Source organism: Hippocampus bargibanti, linkage group LG16 (assembly GCF_051943395.1).
Source record: "Hippocampus bargibanti isolate YZ-2025 linkage group LG16, ASM5194339v1, whole genome shotgun sequence".
Lineage (NCBI taxonomy): Eukaryota > Metazoa > Chordata > Actinopteri > Syngnathiformes > Syngnathidae > Hippocampus > Hippocampus bargibanti.
Genome location: NC_142749.1, coordinates 4,291,000 through 4,304,905, shown reverse-complemented (window position 1 = coordinate 4,304,905; position 13,906 = coordinate 4,291,000). Strand labels below are relative to the sequence as shown.

Here is a 13,906-nt window from a genome sequence, read left to right as displayed (position 1 = left end):
CCCTGACAAGTGTGATAGGTTCCACCACACCCGTGACGGGAAATACAGATAGTAGTTATCACAAATTATTTTTAAAGATAATTATTACTTCACTTACAAAAACAAGTAAAAAAATAAACAATAAGGACTGAATTTAGGACTGCCTTGTGCAGTTTTGTGCTGATGGAACTCATTTGAAATCTTATTCTTTTGCATTAATAATCAAATTAAAATATATATTTGCATAACTCACCAAGCAGACATTTCGGATAAATCCTAATTCACTTAATTCATATGATTTCCACTAAAAACCTCATTCACAATCAGTCTACACAAACACTATGTACTGTATGTGTGGGCAAAACTAACTCCCTTCAACAACCCATTGAAGGAGCTGGAGGGCTTCATTATACTGGTTGTTGGTGGCACGTTCATAATTTAAAATACAACAAATAAATGGGGAAGTATACTTGTCTCAGATTAGCAGAGTTTACAGGTCAAGGTTTAAAGTGTTAATGAATATTGTTATGTTTTAGCAGTACAGCATATATTCAGCAGTGCTTGCTGCATATATTCCCAAAACTGAATACATTTATAATAACTAAAAATTGTTTTGGGGTCATCTTGTATGCAATGAGCACATGCAATGAACACACCACAAGTGACACCGTTTTTGTTTTGTATTAGATGCCAAATCATTTTAGCTCCTGCACATGTCAATTTACGTTTCAAAAAGTCCAGCACAGTTAAAAAAAGTCTCTCCAACAATTTTCCTAGAAATTCTTGGACACCATAACCTGACAACCACAGGACCATATGAGACTTGCGGCATCATACAAACACGTACTGGAACTGGTAAAACAATCCGCCATCAAACAAACACATTCTGCAGGTGGTCATCCAATCTAGTTTCTTCAAAGCAAATGAAAAAAGACAAATGAAAACAATTGTCAGTGATTTATGTGTTTTGGGTGTGAGGCACAGGGCAGAGTGAAAAAAATTAATATTAATAAAAGGGTCAGAGATTAGATTAAAAAACATGTAAACCCAGTGCTGCAAAACACAAAGAAATCCTTCGAAAAAACATTTGTCACATTAAGCGAGGGTCCTTCATGCAGCATCAACATCACTGAGTGGGCAGCAGTCTATGTCGGACAGGCGAGGTGTGAGGGGATGTGAGCCTTTCTGAGGATGTTGATGAGGCCATTGAGGACTGCAGGTGGACCGTCTTGTGAAAAAGCTTGTTGCTGATGAACACCACCAACGAGAAGAGACGCAGCTGAAAATGGCTAAAAATTGGGACATACAAAATGATTCGGCGAGGGAAAATTACATACAATGAAATGATTCAAAACATCTGCTTTATTTTGTCACTTACTACAGCTTTGTTGGTGTCTTGGCTTCATTGGCGCTGATGATGAAGAGTGGGAAGAGGATAGAGAACAAGCAGCCACTGGGTTGAACAAAACAAGATAAAGAATGTTTTAAACTAAATGCAGTCATTTATGATTCTTTGAAACTATATTTGTACTCAGCAGGCAATTTTTTGTCCTAAGTTTCTAAATTCCATTTTTTACCAAGAGGTTTGGTAAATAGCACATCAAAATCACAGCTCATCTCTAAATACAGTGATACCTTGGCTTACGAATTTAATTGGTTCCAAGAAAGTGTGTGTAGGGCAGGGGTGGGCAAACTTTTTGAGTGGCGGGCAACAATTGGTTCTAAAATTTGACAGAGGGGCCGGGCTAGGAGCCTTTGGAGGGAGTGTTTGAGCCACATATGCTAAAGCATTAAAGGACAACCGACATCACTTTTTTTTGTTTCTTAACTGACATCAGAAAAACATTTTATAGCATCTAAAATACCCAAAACATCTCATCTCATCTCATTTTCCGTACCGCTTATTCCTCATTAGGGTCGCGGGGGTGGCTGGAGCCTATCTCAGCTGTCTTCGGGCACGAGGCGGGGGACACCCTGAATTGGTTGCCAGCCAATCGCAGAGGACACAAAGACATACAACAGTCACTCTCACACTCACACCTAGGGACAATTTGGAGTGGTCAATCTGCCTGCCATGCATGTTTTTGGAGTGTGGGAGGAAACCGGGGGACCCGGAGAAAACCCAAAACATGCAGTATGATATTTTTATTCAAATGCAAAACACGAATAAAAATGACTTAAAGTGTCCAAAATCTGCAAAAAATTGAGCTGCGAATTGGGCATTTTCAGAAAGTCCCACCCCCAGTTCGTGACGTCACTCCAAGACGTCTTGCATCGCTGTAGAATCCAAACAATGGCTTCAGATTCGGAGAATATGCTTTCTTGTTAAACATCCAGTTATGAATATGATTCAAATAGTTCTGAAGAGGAAAGTGTACATGTTTGCAATCGATTAAAGAATTTATTCCATGCCATTTTGAGGCAACATTAGGGGGAAATCGATCACCAGAAAAGAGGCACAAAATGGTGACATCCTGTGGCCACCTCCGTTTCCACAGGCTGATAAATTCCTTATATGGAGCTTGGACATCCTCTTCTGGCAGCTTCTGGGTGCAACACGGTTTTCAGACCAAACATGTACAGCAAAATACGTTGACGTGATGGAAGGACTGCTACAATGTGTCTTTTTTACGGCCAGGGGCGGTCCTTTAGTGACGTCACGGACGTACTCGTCACCAAGTCAAAAACAAGACTTCCTGAATATTCAGTGCGAGTCTCAAAACGTAAAATATAGCTATATGCGGTAGAATCTTATTAAAATACGCTCAGTAGAAGTCATTTGAAGCCATTTTACAAATTATGGACACAACTTGTCCGGAGACGTCGGTTGTCTTTAAATGTCGTGTGTGCAAACCTCATAACACAGTAAGAACACTACAACCCAATTTATTAACTGTCTTTCAAATGTGAAAAATAGCCCTTTTCAGTTAATAAATTTGCAGATACTGGGACGAGGAAATGGAAATAGATTGAAATAACACACACTGTGATTTATCGAGATTTCGTGTGTTTTTAATAAGTTTCAATCGAAGGTGCAAATCTCAATAATATCTACTTGTGTTAAACTCCGCGAAATCATGGATGGATTGTCCTGACCTTGCGCTCTACAAACTCGCCATGGACGCCCTCGCCTTCATGCGCAAACAGTACACGTGTATCATTGCTAAGCACACAGACAGAGGCTACCTGCAGTTGAAATTTGCATACTCAGCACGGCAGCCAATCAGAAGCCTTCTTCTTTCTTCCGGATTTAGAAGGCGTTATAAGGTCGTGCATTTGCATATCATTTTCCAAAATAGATGCACAGAACCTCAGCCCAGAAGAAAGATTCAAAAGAAGCTAACGACATATGTGACGCTACAAAATGTAAATTTACATTAAACCGTGACTGTAAAGCGTACATGAGAGTTATGTGGCTTGCAGGCAATGCAAACATTGTATTGTCGACAAATGACTACATGAGCGAAATCTACAGCCATGGACATTTACCTTAAGCAAGGTAGCCTTTGTCGTCGGTACGTCCTTAATTAAAAAAGTAAAGTTTATATTTTGCGACAATGCTTTTTTTTGCGATTACTAGTTTTATTGTTTTCGACGATAATACCCTCACTCATATGGCCCCCTGCTCGCTGCTTTTCGTTAATCCAAATCAACAGAAGTTTTTCAACCACTTCTATTCCTTGAGACCGTTTCTTAGACACCACAGAAACACCCTTAGCCACACATAGCAATGGTCGATTTATCATACTGGTTCTGTTTGTAATGTAAGGAAAGAGATGCCCATTTCACGGTAAGATCAGAGCATTGTCATCAAATGGTGAGTATAGTTTTTGCTTTTTTAAATGTTGCTGTGCCGATTACCATTTAGTGTTTGAAAGCCTTTTACTGAGCGAGTTGCTTGTTCAGTAGCCACATGTCTTGTGCCGGTCCCAAGCCCGGATAAATACAGAGGATTTGTGTCAGGAAGGGCATCCGACGTAAAAGCTTGGCCAAAACAAACATGCGGATCAAACCTCTAAAGATGGAGGACACTGATTTGCTGTGGCGACCCCTTGAAGCAAGGGGGTCAAAGTCATTTTTTGGCCCGCGGGCCTTGACTTTGACACATGTGCCTTGAAGGGAAAAGCCGAAAGGAAAAGAAGAAGATTGTGTTTCAAATTGTGAAAAATGGGGCAGGCAGCTTTTCCGAGTTGTCTGACTTGTTGTCCGCTAACGTTTTGTCATGACTTTCAGACACTATTTTTACTATAATTTGGACAAATTCGGCGGGCCGGATTAAAAAGCCTAACCGCGGGCCGTAGTTTGCCCATGTCTGGTGTAAGGCAAAGAGTGTGTATTCCAAACATTAAGTTCCCAAAGGAAACCATTAAAATGAGAATAATCCATTCCCAGGAACCCATAAAACATAATTTTCAACTAAATAAGCCTTAAAAATACATGCAATATACCTTATTTTATGTATAATAAATGTGCTGTGGTATTGTAATCAAAGAAATAAACTGTACTGTATAATAACGTCGTTTTCTTTACCTTTGTGATGGTTGTTGATGGCTTGATGTAATGGATAGCTTTTTGTATAAAGTGTCTCAAGCAGCTTTGGGTTGTACATCTTAGAAGTGATATTGCAACAGCAACAGATGCAGGCAGACACACTAGAAACTTCATGAATAGCTGGTTCCCTTGCTTGTATGTTCTCTTCAAATTGTACAGATGGCTTGTGCGGGTTATTGATGGATCCTGATTGATGGGATAATTTAACCTTGCAGTCTACACTCTGACTTTGAATATCAATAAAGTTGAAACGAGTCCAAATTTCACTGTTTTCTATCCATTTTCTCACCATTTCACTTTTATTTTTTTTTCACTTTTGTTTTTTTGTTTCAAGCTCTGTCGTCTCCCTTTCGTGTGTGTGTGTGTGTGTGTGTTTTTTTTTTCTGTTTCTGTAACCCCTCCCCCACTCACTGCTGTGTGTGTCCTGCTGCGTGTGCCCCCTCCCTCCTCTACCACGGATATTGACCAATCACGTGCGGATTTAACCAAAGACTGGTGGCGGGGAATAGAGGGGGAAAAAAGCCGGCTGCCATTTCAGGAGCTCTAAGAACCGGCTCGTTCGCGAGCGACACATCACTCATTGTGGCGCTCCGTGTGTTTCCCGAAAAAAAATTGTATGCCAAGATTATATTCTCGCGAATTTAACGTTCGTAAGGCAAAAAGTTCGTTAGCTAAAGAGTTCGTAAGCCGAGGTATCACAGTACCAGTTTCTTCAATCTTAATTAGTGAGGGTGAATGTAACACCCAGGTAAGAAAACAATTCGTGTTAACGCACTTTACACCTCATTATCTATATGTATGGAGGAGAAAGAAGCATGATCAAGCCAAATGTGTAAAATAAAGTACACCTATGGTATTGAGGCTTTACCTGATGATATATGATGAAGGCAAGGCTGTCAACAAAGCCATGGGCAAACCAAAGCCAAAGTAATAGGGCCAGTTCCTCTCAATATTGGACAGCCGTTGGTGCATCTCGATGCCTTAAAAACGTTATCCATTTTCAGTGTGACAAACATGAGATATGCACGACGTTTGTGTTAAAAGTACCGGCAATCTTACCGTGGTTGAACCAGCGATATTCAAAACAGTACAGGGAATAGAGCAGAGACATGTGCAATAGGCTGACCATCTGTCCGATGGCATCGATAGGAAACAGGCTCACAATCATCCCCTAGAAGACACAAATGCAGTCTCAGTCTCACAGAACTCACCTTGACTGCATGTGTGTTGAGGTCAGAGATATTAGCATCACTTCTCAAGGGGAAAAAAGTCATATGACAATGATAAATAATTACTGAGCTCTGCTGGAGGAGCATGGATGTCAACAACATTGCACAATACAATACACATTGGTGGTCAGTCCTTGAAAATGACGTTTTATTGCCATATATTTGGAAGAATATTTTTTCCTGTTGATATTTGTGTTTTACTTAATTGGATTTTCAATCGGTTGAATTGTTTGAAATGTTACCTTCAATCAATGGAATTGTTTTTCCCATTTTAAATAGGCAATAAGAAAAACGGAATAATCAATAATGAATAAAATTCAACATTTACGTGAAACATTTTTCAGCCATATCGCCCCGCCCCACTAAGTACATGATGTTTAAATAGGCATTTAATTTTATATTTAGATTGACCAGTTTAATTGAATTCGGGGTTGCATTGAGGCCTTATTAACTCATTCACTGCCATTCCCAAGTTTATTTGGGAATTGAAAATATGACGTAGAGCGCCATTTGTTTTTTCATGCTTGGGTGCAAATAATGCGGGCAATGTTTTTTTTCCACAAGGAGGCAGCATTTCCCTTTTTTCCATGTTAGCGCTTTGTTCCAGCTTCAGCTGTTGTTAAAGCGCTATTTAAACAAACAAGTGTATGTATTTATTGCATTGTATTTAGGACAGCCACCATCATTTCAAGCTCATATAATTCCAGAGCCATATAATTTAGGAATAAACTTTTTTTCTGATGAAATAAGATTTCTAACGCTGTATTGAATGTTTATGTAGTCCTAAAACTTCATATTCTGTGGGTCCTGGAATTCATGTGACAATGACAAAAACCCTGGCACTGGAGTGGACACATTTTTGCACATGTCTGGCAGTGAATGAGTTAAATCTTGAATATCATATCTTAAAATTAAATTACTGTAGTACCTATATTCAGCATTTTCCCACCTGCGGTCCACATTTTCAAACAAATAAAGAAATAATAATTGAAATATACAAGATTCAATAATTAGCAATGTCGACCAATATGAATTACTTTTATTGTGATAATGGTTTCAGTCATATGGACCAGCAACGGCGAACCATACATTCAACGTGCAAACCTGAATGAGGAAGAGTGCTTGAAGGAGGAGGTTGAAGACCATATCTGCAATGATCTTGCTCACACTTGGGAATGGTTGCACTTTACAGCCAGATACTTCGAATGCTAAGTCAGCTATATCCTGCAACAAACACACAACTATCATGACACAATATGGTATGGATCACGATGTTCAATGCAATCCAAGCCTCAATGACCCTACGTGATAACGATGAAGACCCCGCCGCCCCACACCCCTCTGATTTAATCACTGGTCAAACATAATTCAGCAGTTTTCGGAACCATCAGTTCACGCTCAGTCTGATCAATGTCACATTTGTTGAATCAACCAACATATCACTTGCACATTTGCACAAAATTGTTCAGACCTAGCTGGTGCCGCAATGGGAAGAAAGGAGCGTCAGCGCAGAGCACCAATGCGTATGTGGAACTGTCGTGGCTTGGAATTGAAGTAGATTTACGTGGGACAGGAAATGTGAGACAATCTCTTTTCATCAATGGATGCTACAGCTTTGTGTTTGCTTTCAACATTTATCTTGTAGTAGACGTGCAGATTCCACCATGCGGTCCCTGATCCACTGCTAAAAATGACACTTTAATCCTCTTCTCTTTCATCTAGAACTGCCTCATGCAACATAGAGGGTGCAGAAAGTGCTTAAGATTGAATGACTGTTTGTGTCTTAGTGTTGACACAATATCTATTTAGTTTTTGTGTGTGTTTTTACTTCAAGATGGCGCCGCGAGAGTGGCTGCCTTTCCAGCAGCTCCTGTATTTTGCATTTGTACTTGTTTCTTTCCTTTCCTCTTCCTTTAATAACTTTGCTGCTGTGAATGTAATTTTCTCCACTGCGAGATGAATAAAGGCTAATCTATTCCATTCCCTTCCATCATCAGAAGCGTCCGGTATATTCAAGGGCTGTTTTGCTCTGGGACTATTTCATGGGTTTCTTTACTGAAATTATTCTGTTGAGGCACAATTCCAAAGCAGTGTTTTATTTTTAGTGATTAATTTTTATTTAAAATGTTGTATACTGGCCGGCCCGGTAGTCCAGTGGTTAGCACGGTGCAGAGGTTGCGGGTTCGCGTCCCTGTGTGGAGCTTGTATGTTCTCCCGCGTAGTTTTTCTCCAGGTCCTCCAGTTTCCTCCCATATTCCAAAAACATGCATGGCAGGCAGATTGAACACCAAATTTTCCCGAGGTATGAGTGTGAGAGTGACTGTTGTTTGTCTTTGTGTGCCATGCGATTGGCTGGCAACCAATTCAGGGTGTCCCCTGCCTACTGCCCGAAGACGGCTGGGATAGGCTCCAGCATCCCCCGCGACCCTGATGAAAATGGATGGATGGTGTATATGATTAATTTTGTTCTATTCACATCATTTCTGAGACCGCAAAATATTTCTTTCATAAACCGAGGGGAGTCGACACTTTTGTTTATGTACACAAACAGACAAAAAATGCGAATGGAAATGTGTGACAGACTTGTGCTGTTGATGTTTTTTATGCGGATAAAATAACACATCTTTGTGCAAAATGGCCATGAAAGTACACACCACTTGTTCTGCCTCTGAGCGTAAAAAGACCCTAAATACAACATCTGGTCATTAATAAAAATGCTGCAACTTTGGGGGACCAACCTGAAACCAGATAGCGTTGACAATCTTGCTGAGGACAAACAGTGGGAGAACCCACAGAGCACTGAAGACAGACGTCAGTATGAACTCCAACCATGACCAGACATTGCCATGGAGCGAGGGGTCTCCTGAAGCAACAAAAAATTGTTGTCTGAGGAAGATTTCACAACAGAAGCATCCATCAACAATGTTAAATGTTCATCTCTACTACATACCAATAATTTTTGCAGATAGAGTCTGGAGTAGTGGGATAAACACCCGGTAGAAGAGAAAAAGACTGAGCTGAAGGAAAACAAAATAACACAAGCCTCAAACATTATCAGGACATTCTGAGAGAACAGAGTCTGTTCAATTTTCAAGAGCGATTAAACACGATAATCACATGTACATTGAGCCTCTTACCCAGAAGACTCCTCCATTCCAGGCACAGCACTGAAAGATCCTGCTGGCTACTTTGGGGTCACTAAAAATAAATAAGTCAATCAGTGTAAAAAAATATATACATATACAGTATATATAAAAAAAATACTAATCACTGTGGGTTATGATGGACCCTCCCTGTTAACAAATGTAATTGGCCCCCCGAGCCCATTTGTAACTTGAAATGTCCATACATTGAAGTAATATTTGCCTAAATTAAGTTCCACTTCTTTCCATTGTGTGGTTAAAAATACAGTGAGACCTCAACTTACAAACACCTCAATTTACAAACTTTTTGTCTTACAAACATCAAATTTATGAAAATTAAACCTTATAATAAGCACTATTTTCATAATACACACCCACCACGGCTGGCAGAGTGATCTTCGGTGGAAGCACACGACCGAACAGCACCAGAGGTTAAGTTACCAACAGTCCTTATGGAAGGTGACTCTCCTTCCATAAGCCATGAACGACCATCAAAAAGGTAAATAAAACTTTATTTTACAGCAGTTTATTTCTTTAATTAGTCGTCATGTAATGCGCCTCTCTTTCCAAACAGCAATTCCCTTTGACATTCGACCTCCAACGCCATTCCATCAAGCCATAAATGACCATCACAAATGTAAATAAAGTGCCTTTATGATACAATCCAGTGTATTTCTTTCATTACAATACAATAGCACATTTATTGTACATAGAATAAGGTATGTTGTGTGTAGTTTTAAGGCTTATTTAGTTGAAAAGTATATTTTATGGAAACCCGGGAACGGATTAGTCCCATTTTAATGGTTTCCTATGGGATTTTTTTTTTTAGATACACACTTTTCGCCTTACACACTCTGTCTGGGAGCCAATTAAGTTCGTAAGTTGAGGTCTCACTGTATATGCATTACAGAATGCATTATACATGAGCACCAAACAACAACCTCCGGTGCTCATTTGAGGACCACGCCACCTCTGGGTATAAATCAGTGATACATTCAAGTATCGTATTTTCCAGTGTATAAGGCACACACAAAAGTCTTGATTTTCTTCAAAAGATGACCCCGCGCCTTATACGCAGGTGCGCCATTTATGTGAAGTCATATTGAGCCACAGCAGGTCTCGTAACGACTGTCAGCAGCCACTAACTATTTCCCCCTGTAGAAGTAGTAGTGCGTAACCCCAGCTTCTACTATAGCGCCTTATATTGTGGTGTACCTTATATTTGGATAACTTGTATATATTTATATATTATATTTGGAAACCATTTTTTCTTTCATTGAAGGTGCGCCTTATAGTCCAGTGCGTCTCATATATGGAAAAAGTTTGGTAATACACCATTCATTGGGGTGCGCTTTATACTCCAGTGCGCCTCATACACCAGAAAATATGGTAAATATTTTCTATAGGTATAAAGGAAAGATGAAGATGTGCCTTATACAGTATATGGAAAAAGTTTAAAAATACACCATTCATTGGAGGTGCGCCTTATATCCAGTAAGTGTACAGTATTAGTTTGGACTGCAATCGTTCGAATCAATTCAATTGTTAGACATACTTGTCAGGTTTACGCTCCTCAGTTTGAGCCCGTCGTTGTGCCAAAGCCCCGCTGGCCCTTCTTCGTCGCTGTTCCTCCCTTTTCTGCTGGATACGGGCATCCAGCTTGGAGATGGTTCCAATCCCAAGTATGGAATCTTTGATCCCCTGCAAAGGTCCCAGGTGTATAGGAGAACATAAATTATTTGCCCAAAATGTTAGAGAGGAAAAAATGTGTAGAAAACAATATTTTTTTGTTTTCATTGATGACAAAACTCAAAAGTCCATGTGGAACAAATGCTGCAAGTAGTCCCTTAATAAACTCAAGGCTAGAATCTAATAACCAGAGTTATGACATCAGGCATATGTATTATTAACTTATTCACTGCCATTCCTGAATCTATTCGGGAATTGAAAAGCATGACGTGGAGCGCCATTCCCAAATGTGTTAGGGTTTTGTTTTTTTCTTGCGAAGGTGGAGGGTGCGTTTTAAGCTTCGGTCAGACCTCTGGCAATGTTTTTCCCTCCCACGAGGGGGTATCATTTACCTTTTGTACAGCCGCCCCCACTGTCAATAAAGATAACTCTACAACCAAGTAAGCTCGATGAAAGAAGAGAGTCTAAGATTTCATACGCTGCATTGAATTTTTATGTAGTCCTAAAATTCAATATTCTGTGGGTCCTGCAATTCGAGTGAAAATGCCAAAAACCTGGCACTGGCAGTGAATTAGTTAAGCTCAATAAATCAATATGTATTGTATTGTATTGTAAAACAAGCAAAATCTGAATGTGCTCTGAGATCAATCTTTAAGAGATGAATGCGCATAGCTGGGATCTTTGTTTGATGCTAAGAGCACTTAAGGTCCATAGTCGTGCACATATGTTCTAGGGGACACAGCCAAACAAATGTCTTGATCACATCTGAAAATTAGTCAATACATCAATATGATTGCCATCAAAGGAAATTAAAATCTGTAGTGGGTATAAAAATGCAGGGCGAGGGCTAATCATTCATGATATTAATGGGACGAGTTCCAATACAGTTTGTATCAGGCTGCTGTAAGCCTTTTTTTCAAGTACCGAAGCTATGAAGGCTGGCCCTTGAATACCAGTCACTGACATCTGTTCTCGAATCAAGTAAATGCCATGCAGGTCTGAAGGAATATTTTTCAAGTGAAACTGCATTGATGTCAATCCTCCAAGGCAGTGTTTTCAACCTTTTTTTTGAACCAGGGCACGTTCTTTTACTTTGGATTTTTTTTTGCGGCACACCATCTCGTCGAAAAGAGGCAATCAGTGATGTGTTGCCACACGGACGAATATTAAATTACCCTCTCAGTCTTTTCAGCACGGACACAGGACAATGAAATAATATTGGCAGAAAATGATTAATACATGTTTGTAAAATTTTTAATTGGAAAAGCGGGCATTAGATAGTTTCTCACGGCACACCTGACGATCTCTCACGGCACAGTGGTTGAAAATCACTGCAGTAAGGTGCACGATATAATGCAATTTCTGTGAGAATATGTATAGGTTGATATTAATTCTTCATTAGCATTGCGATTAAAATGTATACTTTTCCAACATTGGTCAAGCGGGCCTGTTTTCAACGTAACACGGCAGCATTTAAAGATTACCAGAACATGGTGCAAACACAAGGCAACATTATTATGTACCCCTTCCATTTTGGGGGAAAATGCAAGTCTTTTATGTGCGTCTTATGGTTGTGAAAGTACGGTAAACCTTTGCAAGGACCTGGAACATTTTTGTACGTCAACTTTCCTACAACACAATTTATATTTCTTGTTTGTTCCAAGGTTATTATCACATTTTACTTTTTTTGCTTATTTGTATGATGATGTTTATGTTGTTGATGTAATAAAGTCATTTTGGGACTTTCAACTTTGGTAATGTCAAGGCTGTACAAAATATTTTTCACAAGAAATTTACCAAGTGCATTGATACATTTGGTTTCATTGTCTGTAATCTACATGGGTGTGGCATGTGCTGTGGATTCATGTGAGTGCTGCTGACCGTCGCAACATTGCGGAGGAAGGCCCTGACACTGTCTGTCATCTCTGCACCAACTGCAGATCCATCAACTGCAGAAGGAATGGGGACTGTTAACCTGTTGGTCAAATCTCATTGCAGAAAAATATTCACCCAGTAACCTGCCAATAAAGGAGACAAAGTACAACGGATCAGGAAAGGTATCCGAGGCAGACCGAGAGAAGACAAACTAATATGAAGATTAGGTATACAGACAGCTATGCACAGCAGTGTTAGTTTATACTCCATTATTATGTGGATAGAACTGGTCATGAAATCACAGGTAGTTTATAAGGCTAGTTTATATTGGGAAACATGAGATGTGAGAGTCGAATATTGCAAGCAGGATATTATTGCAATATTTAAAATACTGAAAGAAATAGAAATGTTGGTGCCTAATTCAAAAAAACATTGAATTCATGCAAGCTCAAACTTAGCTAATAAATTGAAATAACTCTTTGATTGAATAGAGAGATTGATGATCTTCACGTTTACCCAGCTTTTTCTACGTAGAAGAACATTAATGGTCAAGAAGAAAGCCACTTTCAAAAGTGTAACCACAGATCAAAGATTCTTGCTCATTTACTCCTTGTGAAACGTAATCATCTAATATGCGTTGTTACATTAACCTCTCAAGATGGAGGACACTGATTTGCTGTGGCGACCCCTTGAAGGGAAAAGCCGAAAGGAAAAGAAGAAGACATTTCGTTGGAATAAACACGCGGGGGTCGAATTAAATATAAAACCAGATCAGTGACAGATAATTTGTGACATAGAGAAAGAACATCTATATTCTTTCCGACTATATACTGTTCATTGAACGCATGAGCATGCTATCTCAGAGTTATCTAACGTTTTATTTTTACAAGCCGAAAAGAACATTAATAGTATGGCACGTTGACATTTGTCTGGTTTGATTTTTTACGTCTGGTGGCACAATTTGTCGGCACCCAGCTAGCATGTTTGTTTACGCTGCTACCAAGAAATGTACAAACACCTTGTGCAACTCTTGTGATAATTGACAAAAAGAAACAACATTTAACCACGCGATGAAAGCGCCCTGTCATTACCAATGTGGTCCTTACCTCGTGCATTAAGCAAGTGGACAAACGAGCGTTTCTTGTTTGTCTTCCCCTTGAACCACCAACAACAAGAACGCTGACTGAATAGACGATCAAGGGCCGTGAGGAAAATACACATTGCGCAAGCTCCAACCCCGAGGAATCCTGGGAAACGTATTTCTTTTTACTTTTTCAATACGTTACATGCTTTTAGGATAGTCAAATTTTCTAATGGAAAACTGTAGGTAATACGAGCCACGTTTATAAAAATAGTTAAAAAAAAAAGTATACTTTGCAATGGCAAGTTTAAAATAAGTTAAATCTAAGTATAAAGTCACTCCCTCAAGGCGGTGCTCCC

The 13,906-nt window shown here is 39.5% G+C and overlaps 1 protein-coding gene across 1 annotated transcript; it reads right to left on the bottom strand.

The window, feature by feature from the left end:
• Positions 1–641: 641 nt before the first annotated feature.
• On the bottom strand, positions 642–13,692 carry ei24 (EI24 autophagy associated transmembrane protein). The gene is made up of 11 exons (XM_089017670.1): positions 13,573–13,692; positions 12,473–12,609; positions 10,458–10,603; positions 8,897–8,957; positions 8,710–8,776; positions 8,498–8,622; positions 6,864–6,983; positions 5,590–5,701; positions 5,399–5,510; positions 1,358–1,432; positions 642–1,268 (listed from the first exon to the last, which is right to left on the bottom strand). Exons 2-11 carry the CDS (start codon positions 12,512–12,514, stop codon positions 1,106–1,108), a joined length of 1,023 nt encoding a protein of 340 aa, XP_088873796.1. The 5' UTR covers positions 12,515–12,609; positions 13,573–13,692; the 3' UTR covers positions 642–1,105.
• Between the last annotated feature and the right edge of the window lie 214 nt (positions 13,693–13,906).

What these genes read in the sequence shown, in the direction of transcription:
- ei24 (XM_089017670.1), bottom strand. Translation starts at nt 12,514, where the DNA reads ATGACAGACAGTGTCAGGGCCTTCCTCCGCAATGTTGCGACG. An exon ending in AAGCACTCTTCCTCATTCAG is followed by an intron (nt 5,702 to 6,863) that starts GTTTGCACGTTG and finishes TGTGTCTTCTAG; the next exon opens with GGGATGATTGTGAGCCTGTT. An exon ending in ATATCGCTGGTTCAACCACG is followed by an intron (nt 5,511 to 5,589) that starts GTAAGATTGCCG and finishes AACGTTTTTAAG; the next exon opens with GCATCGAGATGCACCAACGG.